The 10,706-nt window shown below is 41.6% G+C and overlaps 1 protein-coding gene across 1 annotated transcript in view; it reads left to right on the top strand.

The window, feature by feature from the left end:
• Positions 1-759: 759 nt before the first annotated feature.
• The window catches only part of LOC126336235 (juvenile hormone esterase-like), an 80,667-nt gene continuing 70,720 nt past the window's right edge, over positions 760-10,706 (top strand). The window contains exon 1 of the mRNA XM_049999725.1: positions 760-930. Coding sequence (XP_049855682.1) covers positions 781-930 — 150 coding nt within the window. The 5' untranslated portion in view covers positions 760-780. The remainder of the gene's footprint in view (positions 931-10,706) is intronic.

The raw sequence follows: 10,706 nt of genomic DNA, 5'->3' as shown, positions 1-10,706 counted from the left end.
GTAGAGTAAAATCACACAGTACAACCACAACTGACAGTCTATCACTCGCGACAGAACTGGAATCCAGCAATGACATATGTCAAATATCGTGACATCACCGCAGAAGTATCTTCTAGGATGCTACCCATGGCCGGCCGCGGTGGTCTCGCGGTTCTAGGCGCCCAGTCCGGAACCGTGCGACTGCTACGGTCGCAGGTTCGAATCCTGCTTCGGGCATGGATGTACGTGATGTCCTTAGGTTGGTTAGGTTTAAGTAGTTCTAAGTTCTAGGGGACTGATGACCACAGCAGTTGAGTCCCATAATGCTCAGAGCCATTTGAACCATTTTTTTTTTGCTACCCATGAATCATCATCACGAGGAAAAGGGAGAATGTCCTATTTTTATTGGCGCAGTAATCTGACAGTCACTTAACCGGTAATTTATTCTAGTATCTCGAAACTTTACTTGTAACAATTGAAAAGAGTATCAGGATTATATCGCCACCTATTATTTCATGGGACGTGAACATTAACGCGCACCTCTCTGATAGTGATCACAGTTCACCTTGATGTTAACCAGTAGTTGCAATGTTCTAAACACTTTGTTCAAGTCTACTTCAGTGACGCACATGCTGCGTAGGGCCGATGTGCCCAAAAGGCGACACACAAGGGCAACGAGTATTCCATATCCAGTTCGGTTTGTTATCAGCAGTCTCGCACAACCCACCAGCAGTTACCCACTATCAGCCGCTCGGCGCGGCGCCTCTAGCTCTGCCAGTCTTCTGCGTGACACGGTACGACATGGCGACACCAGCAAACGGAGCCATCACCATCAGCTTCCCTCAGGGAGCGCTGAGGGGGCGCAAGCTGAAGACACCTTCCGGACGCCCCTTCTGCAGCTTCCAGGGCATTCCTTACGCCAAGCCACCTGTTGGCCCTCTGAGGTTTATGGTAAGGTGAAACAACACCTACATGACTACTCTGAAATTCACACTTAACTGCCTCGCACCTTCAGACTATTCAGACTATTCCTCCACCGTTCCATTCCATAACAGCGCATGGGAAGAGTGAACACTTCAATCTTTGTACGCAAGCTCTTCTTTCTTTTATTTTATCATGATGATCTTTCTCTTTCTGTAGGCGGGCGGCGGCAAAATATTTTCGCATTCGGAGTATAGAGTTGGACACTGAAATTTCGTGAAAAATACCTTACACCAACGAAGAACGCTTTGGTCCTAATGATTGCCATCCCGACTCGTGTATCGTATCTGCGGTAGTCTTCTCCCTATGTAGCAGTAATACAAAACGAGCCGCCCTCACTTGAACGTTTTCGATGTGCTCCGTCAAGCCTGTCTATTAAGAGTCACAAACAGAACATCCGTACCCAAGCAGAGCACGAACAAGCGTAGTGTAGGAAGTCTCTGTAGTAGAAACGTTGCATCTTTTAAGTATTCTGTCAATAGACAGTTGTCTTTGGTTTGCCTTCCACGCCATCAATCTGTCCGTTCCAACGTACGTTTTAATAGTAATTCTCAGGTGTTTAGTTGAACTGATAGCCCTTAATGTGGTGTGATTTGTTGTGTAATCGAAATTTAACGGATTTCTTTTAGTACTCGTATGGATGACCTCAATTTTTCCTAACTGAGGAAATATTGCCACTTTTCGCACCATGCAGATATCATGTCCAAATAATTTTGCAGTTGGTTCTGACCTTCGGATGGCTCTGTTAGGATGTTAGTGACATCCTTATCCGTCGTGGCCGAGTGGTTCTCGTCGCCTCAGTCCGCAACCGCGCTGCTGCTACGGTCGCAAGTTCGAATCCTGCCTCGGACATGGATGTGTGTGCTGTCTTTAGGTTAGTTAGGTTCACGTAGTTCCAAGTCTAAGGGACTGGACCTCAGATGTTAAGCCCCATAGGGTTTGGACCCATTTGAATTAGAACACCCTCATCTTTAAGCAATCTAAGATGGCTGCTCACATTGTCTCGTAATCCGATTGTGTAGATTAGTCACAGCAGAGGGCTTATAACACTTCCCTGGGGGACGCCGGATATCACTTCTGTTTTACTCGATGATAACGGCTCCGTTATATACAGGGTGGCACTAAATTACCGTTACCGACTTCGACGATGGGTTTCTTACATCGAAAGGAGGAAAAAGTTCTAGTCAACATGGGCTCTAAAAAGCATCCCGTAAGAGCCATAAACAGCATTTCGCCTTCGACACAGTCAACTACGTCTCTTCAACGGCAAGCTCTTTGCTTTCCATATTTTAGGAGGTGACAATATGGACCACAACAAGAAAAAGTGGCCAGTAAACGTGAACTCTAAAATGCATATCTTCAGGAATATGAGAGCCCATGTAGAAGAGATGTGATGACAGCAGTCATGATGAGCGTTGCTCTTGTAGAGCATATGTTCGCTTGACAAGTTTTCTTGTTTTGGTCTACCAAGCTACTACCAAAACATGGAAAGCTAAGGACTTGCAGTAGAACAGATGTCTATCACAGCATAGTAGCTCTTAAGGTATGCCCTTTATAGTCCATGTTCACCGGGATTATTTTTTTTCTTTTTTCCTGGTTCTGACATAAGGAAACTGCCCTTATAGTCTGTAAAGGGAATTTAGCTACTGCCCCTACAGTAAGCTTTTCACAGCGGAACAACAGTTAATAGTAAATGTTCTAAGAACTCAGTTTATCGTAGTCCTCAGCTAAAGCAGCAGCATTAAGGCTTACATTACTCAACAATGTGTCGCTTATAGCGGGAATATATTTCCAATGTCTCATTACTATTTCACAATGTGGTTACGAAAAGTGATCGCGTGAAATGTACTTTCGCAGTGATGTAACGTATTCTTAACAACGCTCAAATACAATAAAGTTATACGGAAAACCTGAGAGTCCATTTCAGCGAAGATTCCTCAGAAATTAAATTAAGCAAATGTTGTGTGGCAGTCAAGCTTCGGAAGGAGGGCGACGTTACCGACGTGAGCGGGTTTTCGAATACGTATCCCATAGAAGTAGATGAAGTGCACTCGCAGTAACTACACCGTCAGCGTTCGACATAAATGAACCATTAGGCAACGATTTCCTCTCTAACAAAAAGGATAATAATAATTCCGTGTGGTTCAACGGCCTTCCGCAATTATTTTAGTTGAACGACGCTTCGGAGGCTTGCGAGGCTCCAGCCCGTCCAATGCACCGTACCTGCTGAAAGGAGCGCTGCTGTTCAACTTAAAATTCGAACAACGTGCTGTAACCGTCTTCTCATAACTTAGAGGTGAAGGTTACGTTAAAGACAGGCAGAAATTTCTGGGGTGTGATCGGAATTCGATTTCGCGACCTTGCTTTTTTAGGGCACTCTGTTTAATAGACCACTAGGCTCGGGGTACAGAGAATAAAACAATACAGTCCCTCTGTAAAAACATAGCAGAGTTTTTTGGACACAGTAGATCCCAAAGTCCTCAACGCGACGCCATAAAGTGTATTGTATCTAGGGAATTCAGTTTTAAAAGATAGCACAGTACACGAGTAAGATGTTTGAAACACCAAAGAAAAAGATAAAACCACCGTAATTCAAACGTCCTGCGGATTAAACAGAAGACATTGATTCCCAATTTTATCTCAGAGTACCTGCAGGCTAAATGATAGAGTGCTATAGACATTTTTGCATGCAATTATTTGACCTCTACCTTGCATAATGTTTAGGCCCCACAGCTTAAGGTCGTGTACTAACACAGTATTTTAACATTTGTTCTCCGTGATACATGCAATACAGAAGCGCACTAAACGAATCTGAAATTCCGTGTGCAGCAAAAAATAGTTGGAAATAATATTATAGTTGGGAGTGCTACAAAAAATATTCGAGAAGATAAGTTACTTTACGAGAGTAGGAGCTTAAACAGAGACTAAGGAAAGTAGTTTCGCGACGTTTTCACACTTAAAAGTCGTTTATCAGAAATTTTTACATATTTAAAATAATTCTGCTACATTAATAGCGAAGAACTAAACTGGTAAAACTTTAACAAAGATGCTTATTTTACTCATTCGTGCGCACTTATTTTTGAACATTGTTCGTACTGAGCTTCATTCAAAACCAATTTCCTGTCTTCATTTTTACAATCGTAACAGTTAGAAGATACTATTTGTAGAATAATTTCACTACAAAGGTTGTTTCAGAAGTCATTGTTCTTCCTCTCTAAACATATGTATTGTTTCCATCTAAGCCGTCCATGTTTTTAATTAAAAGTATTGCTTAAGTGATTTTAATAGTGAAAGACCTCTTGTAAATAATTTTTATATTTTTCATATATCACAAACTCTTCAGGCTGTACAGAAATACTCATGTATAATTACTTATTATTGATCAGATTATGCTACATTATTTTATATGTTTCTACAAATTCTTTGTTAAAAGGATGGAAGTGAGATGAAGCGCAACAAAAGTACGATAATAAAGTAGGCCTGTAGTCATTAGTAATTGATATTCGATCTCCCTTCAGAACTGGCCACAAAATCGTCGGCAAGAAACGCAGTCCGAGTTCTCGATTCACGGCATTGTTAGAACTCAACTCAGTTGTCAGTTTACCACTCAGACATTCTCGACAGATTTATGAGTAAGTTATGCAATGAGCCGTTCTTTCTCACTTTGACTCCACATACATAACAGCCTCCATTAAAGAAACGAAACTAAAAGTGATGAAGTGTTTTTTGGCAATAATACCACAGTGAGACCTGTCTACAATTTAGCCTCTTCATTAGCTTTGATCGAATGGTTCAATAACGACTTCTGGTAACACCTGCGTGAAGGACGGGGCACGATTCGTAAATCTTTGACAGATGATTGATAGTCGAAATAAGTTACGTAATTATACATCCGTTTTGTTCAAACAGCTCTAAAAGCACACAGCGTAAGATGACGAGTTGGTTAAGACACTGGACTCGCACACGAAAGGGCCGGGTTTCAAATCCGCATCTTGCCATACGGATTTAGTTATTCCATGGGTCCCTAAATCGCTTTGGGAAAATTTATGAACAGCTCTTTGGGAAGTATAAGACCTCTTTTTCTCATTTGTCTACATTAATCCTAAGCCTTCAAGCCTATATTCAAACAAATGAATGGTTAAAATGTGTGTGTTTATACAGTGTCTGTATCTTCACTTTGCAGTGTCCTTTCATGATGTAACGACGTCTCGACGGGCTAAAATGGCGATAACATATTCGTCTCTACCTGTGCAGGAGTCACGAAATGTGCGAGCCACTGGCTGGGGATTCCGTGACATGGACGTCTGGATTTGTTCTGGCGGCGTGGTCGGATAGCCAAAGTGGCTAACAACCGCTCGCAACAAGCTTGAAATTCGAGTTTGACTTCCGGTCTGGCACAAATTTCCATGTGTCACAAGTAGCTCACGCCAGTCTGAATCCGCGATATGCGAACCCATTTTGTACTACCTTTAAACGACATATATGTGGGCGCTAACTGTGATCCTATCTGTGTAGTCTAACGCACTCCCATATGCGACGATGTTTAATTCACGGCGTGCGTTTCCGGACGACTTATGATGTATATTAACCGTTATAAAACGGTTTGCGGACGGTTCTAAAACATCATGAAATCAGTCAGTATTGACTTCTACCTTACCCACTCAACCTACCAAACTGAAAGTAATAATTTGGAAACAAATATTCATGGGAGAACTAAATCAGTAAATCTTGTTTCTGTGCAGTGTGGAAGTCTGAGATGATGGTTTAGCAGTGCGCTACTTGATCGAAAACTTTTCGAATTTGAAACATTGCTGTACACCTGACAACATTCTATTGTCTATTCTGACCGTAAATTCGTTGTTATTTTGATTTTACATATTTTGTTGCAATAAGTTATGTCACTGTTGTATATTTATCGTAGCCCTCTCTATGACACTGCGTTATTATCCAGTGCAAGGTCTAGTGGCATCTTGAGTGTTTCACATTTCAAGTATTTCAAGAGTGACAGATCTCTGAACCTGGGAAGCCAAGTATGACGGAAGTGGCGGCTCAGTACACACGTGTTACACACGTGTAACAATGTGGGGTGGAGTGCCATCCTGCAGAAAAATCATACTTTCCAGCTGGTGTTTATAGAACTTTGTGATCATTTTCTTCACAACAACACTTTTCGCAAGACCTTTACATGCTCTAATTCGTTTCTTATGGCGAATGGATAGGTGCCGTTATGGATTCTCTATTCTGATAGTGAAGCTTCACTAACAATGACAAAGTCAACAAGGCTGATGCTTGCGCATTTAGTTCCCTTTCTCAGTACTGCTCATTTTATAAATGATTCTCATGCTGACATGTTGCTGTCCAGCTCCATCTGTCTGTTGGTTGTCGCACACATTTTTTTCCCCAATAAAAACCAATGTCATTTCTCTTCTTACAGTATTCCGTGAATTATTGCTTTTTCATTTGGGTCACTATGCTTACAAGGCTCAACCGTTGGTTATCCTCGTCAGCGAACAGTTATCATCAATGGCTGAAAGCCCTACAGATTAAGGAATTTTGTTGTGCGAAAGAATTCCAACTGCCTTCCCGGGCTCGGATATGGAACTCTATACTCAGGCACATTCCTGTTTTTGGCGGCCAGTTTCTGGGTTAGTGAACGTGGAATTGCTCGGTAAAGGGCGAGACTGGAGAGCAGAGGAGGGATCCATTAGCCAGCTAGAGATGGTGTTTTAATTAACGAGAAGGAATTGGTGAGGTTGAATAGAAAAATACAATTTCCATTCGTTTTCTTGTGAACTTGGGTGTTCTGGTTTTGTGAGACCCTGTCCTTTATTTTATTTATTTAATCTAATGTCATTATGGCTATCGGCCACTCTCTTACGTCGGACAAGGGTTTCATAGAAACAGTACCACTTTTACTTCACTGTTACCTATTGAATAACAGTTTTAATTTGCAAATAGTATTAAAATAGATTTCGTCTCTGTAATGACAAAATAAGTGTACAGTATTGGCAGTACTTCTGCTACGGCTGCAGCTGTCATTAATATTGATAGTAGTAATAGTAACAGTAGTAACAATAATAATAATAACAAAATAACAGTAATGACAGTGGCAGATATAAAAAGAACTTATTGTTTAAAAACATTTGTTTTCTGTTATAATGAGTTCTAGGGAAAATAAATTTAACGCGACTGCACAAGCTAACAATACTGGGAAATGAGAAAGATCGTGTTGGAAAGAAGGAGTTTCAAGGATAACGACAGCGGTCATTATTATTTATTTGCTGGATTTATCGTTAAATGTATTCTGAAGCTGGGGATGTTATTCAATTCTGTAACATAATGCGGGAGATTATTCCAGAGTCGGGTTCCTGCTACTAAGAATGACTTCAAGAAAGTGGCTGAAGAGTGGAGTGGAACAGAAAGGATCTCGCTCTGCTGGGAACGGATGTGTCTGCCATATTGTTCAGACAAGAGCGTAAAGGTCGAAGTTAGATATCAGGGCAGTGTTCTTTGGTGAGACAGGAGGGAAGACGGAGGGTATGGAAATGTGTGCACTTGTCTGCACGCAGCCAAGGTACCTGTGCATATGATGGTCAAATATGATTAAAAAAGTCTAACGTCACAAATATAATGAACACAGGCATTCTTAACAAGTACCAGGCTCCGTGATCTTTCCTGAGAAAGGCCTTGGAGGATAACATCTCTGTGATTGATTTATTGGGTGTATAAGCATTCATACAAGTTTCTGTTAAAGGTCAAATAGGGACAGTTTTTCTATTTTTACAGGGCATGGGAAGATGATCATGCATTCTTTCACATCGCAGTTATGTGACTAGTCCGATTCAGATATTCATCTATTATTACTCGTATATTATTTGCTGAAGGATAGAAGTTGATATTTGTCCCATTTAGGTTTAAAGACAATAGGGATTTCCAATAATTAGGATAAATGAGGCTAGAATGGCCAACCAGAATCGCTTGGGTTTTGTATGGGTTGACCTTTACTGAGATTCCCGATATCTGTTTTCATCTACATCTACATCTACATCTACATGACTACTCTGCAATTCACATTTAAGTGCTTGGCAGAGGGTTCATCGAACCACAATCATACTATCTCTCTACTATTCCACTCCCGAACAGCGAGCGGGAAAATCGAACACCTAAACCTTTCTGTTCGAGCTCTGATTTCTCTTATTTTATTTTGATGATCATTCCTACCTATGTAGGTTGGGCTCAACAAAATATTTTCGCATTCGTAAGAGAAAGTTGGTGACTGAAATTTCGTAAAAAGGTCTCACCGCGACGAAAAACGTCTATGCTGTAATGACTTCCATCCCAACTCGTGTATCATATCTGCCACACTCTCTCCCCTATTACGTGATAATACAAAACGAGCTGCCCTGTTTTGCATCCTTTCGATGTCCTCCGTCAATCCCACCTGGTAAGGATCCCACACCGAGCAGCAATATTCTAACAGAGGACGAACGAGTGTAGTGTAAGCTGTCTCTTTAGTGGACTTGTTGCATCTTCTAAGTGTCCTGCCAATGAAACGCAACCTTTGGCTCGCCTTCCCCACAATATTATCTATGTGGTCTTTCCAACTGAAGTTGTTCGTAATTTTAACACCCAGGTACTTAGTTGAATTGACAGCCTTGAGAATTGTACTATTTATCGAGTAATCGAATTCCAACGGATTTCTTTTGGAACTCATGTGGATCATCTCACACTTTTCGTTATTTAGCGTCAACTGCCACCTGACGCACCATACAGCAATCTTTTCTAAATCGCTTTGCAACTGATACTAGTCTTCGGATGACCTTACTAGACGGTAAATTACAGCATCATCTGTGAACAGTCTAAGAGAACTGCTAAGATTGTCACCCAGGTCATTTATATAGATCAGGAACAGTAGAGGTCCCAGGACGCTTCCCTGGGGAACACCTGATATCACTTCTGTTTTACTCGATGATTTGCCGTCTATTACTACGAACTGCGACCTTCCTGACAGGAAATCACGAATCCAGTCGCACAACTGAGACGATACCCCATAGCTCCGCAGGTTGATTATAAGTCGCTTATGAGGAACGGTGTCAAAAGCTTTCCGGAAATCTAGAAATACGGAATCAACTTGAGATCCCCTGTCGATAGCAGCCATTACTTCGTGCGAATAAAGAGCTAGCTGCGTTGCACAAGAGCGATGTTTTCAGAAGCCATGCTGATTACGTGTCAATATATCGTTCCCTTCGAGGTGATTCATAATGTTTGAATACAGTATATGCTCCAAAACCCTACTGCAAACCGACGTCAATGATATAGGTCTGTAGTTAAATGGATTACTCCCACTACCCTTCTTGAACACTGGTACGACCTGCGCAATTTTCCAATCTGTAGGTACAGATCTATCGGTGAGCGAGCGGTTGTATATGAGTGCTAAGTAGGGAGCTATAGTATCAGCGTAATCTGAAAGGAACCTAATCGGTATACAATCTGGACCTGAAGACTTGCCCGTATCAAGCGATTTGAGTTGCTTCGCAACCCCTAAGGTATCTACTTCTAAGTAACTCATGCTAGCAGATGTTCGTGTTTCAAATTCTGGAATATTCCATTCGTCTTCCCTGGTGAAGAAATTTCGGAAAACTGCGTTCAATAACTTCGGTTTAGCGGCACAGTCGTCGGTAACAGTACCATCGGCACTGCGCAGCAAAGGTATTGACTGCGTCTTGCCGCTTGTGTACTTTACATACGACCAGAATTTCTTCGGATTTTCTACCAAATTTCGAGACAATGTTTCGTTGTGGAACCTATTAAAGGCATCTCGCATCGAAGTACGTTCCAAATTTCGCGCGTCTGTAAATTTTAGCCCATCTTCGGGATTTCGCGTTCTTCTAAACTTCGCATGCTTTTTCCGTTGCCTCTGCAACAGCGTTCGGACCTTTTTTTGTGTACCACGGGGGATCCGTTCCATCTCTTACCAATTTATGAGGTATGAATATCTCAATTGCTGTTGCTACTATATCTTTGAATTTGAGCCACATCTCGTCTACATTCGCATAGTCAGTTCGGAAGGAATGGAAATTCTCTTTTAGAAAGGCTTCTAGTGGCACTTTATCCGCTTTTTTAAATAAAATTATTTTGCGTTTGTTTCTGATGGATTTAGAAGAAATGGTTCTGAGCCTAGCTACAATGACCTTGTGATCACTAATCCCTGTATCAGTCATGATGCTCTCTATCAGCTCTGGATTGTTTGTGGCTAAGAGGTCAAGTGTGTTTGCGCAACCATTTACAATTCGCGTGGGTTCGTGGACTAACTGCTCGAAATAATTTTCGGAGAAAGCATTTAGGACAATCTCGGAAGACGTTTTCTGCCTACCACCGGTTTTGAACAAGTATTTTTGCCAACATACCGAGGGTAGGTTGAAGTCCCCACCAACTATAACCGTATGAGTGGGGTATTTATTTGTTACGAGACTCAAACTTTCTCTGAACTGTTCCGCAACTGTATCATCGGAGTCTGTGGGTCGGTAGAAGGAGCCAATTATTATCTTAATTCGGCTGTTAAGTATAACCTCCCCCCATACCAATTCGCACGGAGTATCTACTTCGACTTCACTACAAGATAAACCACTACTGACAGACACAAACCCTCCACCACCAATTCTGCCTAATCTATCTTTCCTGAACACCGTCTGAGACTTCGTAAAAATTTCTGCAGAACTTATTTCAGGCTTTAGCCAGCTTTCTGT

Source organism: Schistocerca gregaria, chromosome 2 (genome assembly GCF_023897955.1).
Source record: "Schistocerca gregaria isolate iqSchGreg1 chromosome 2, iqSchGreg1.2, whole genome shotgun sequence".
Classification (NCBI taxonomy): domain Eukaryota; kingdom Metazoa; phylum Arthropoda; class Insecta; order Orthoptera; family Acrididae; genus Schistocerca; species Schistocerca gregaria.
Note: the sequence above shows the minus strand (reverse complement) of the source record. Positions and strands in the feature narration are given on the sequence as shown.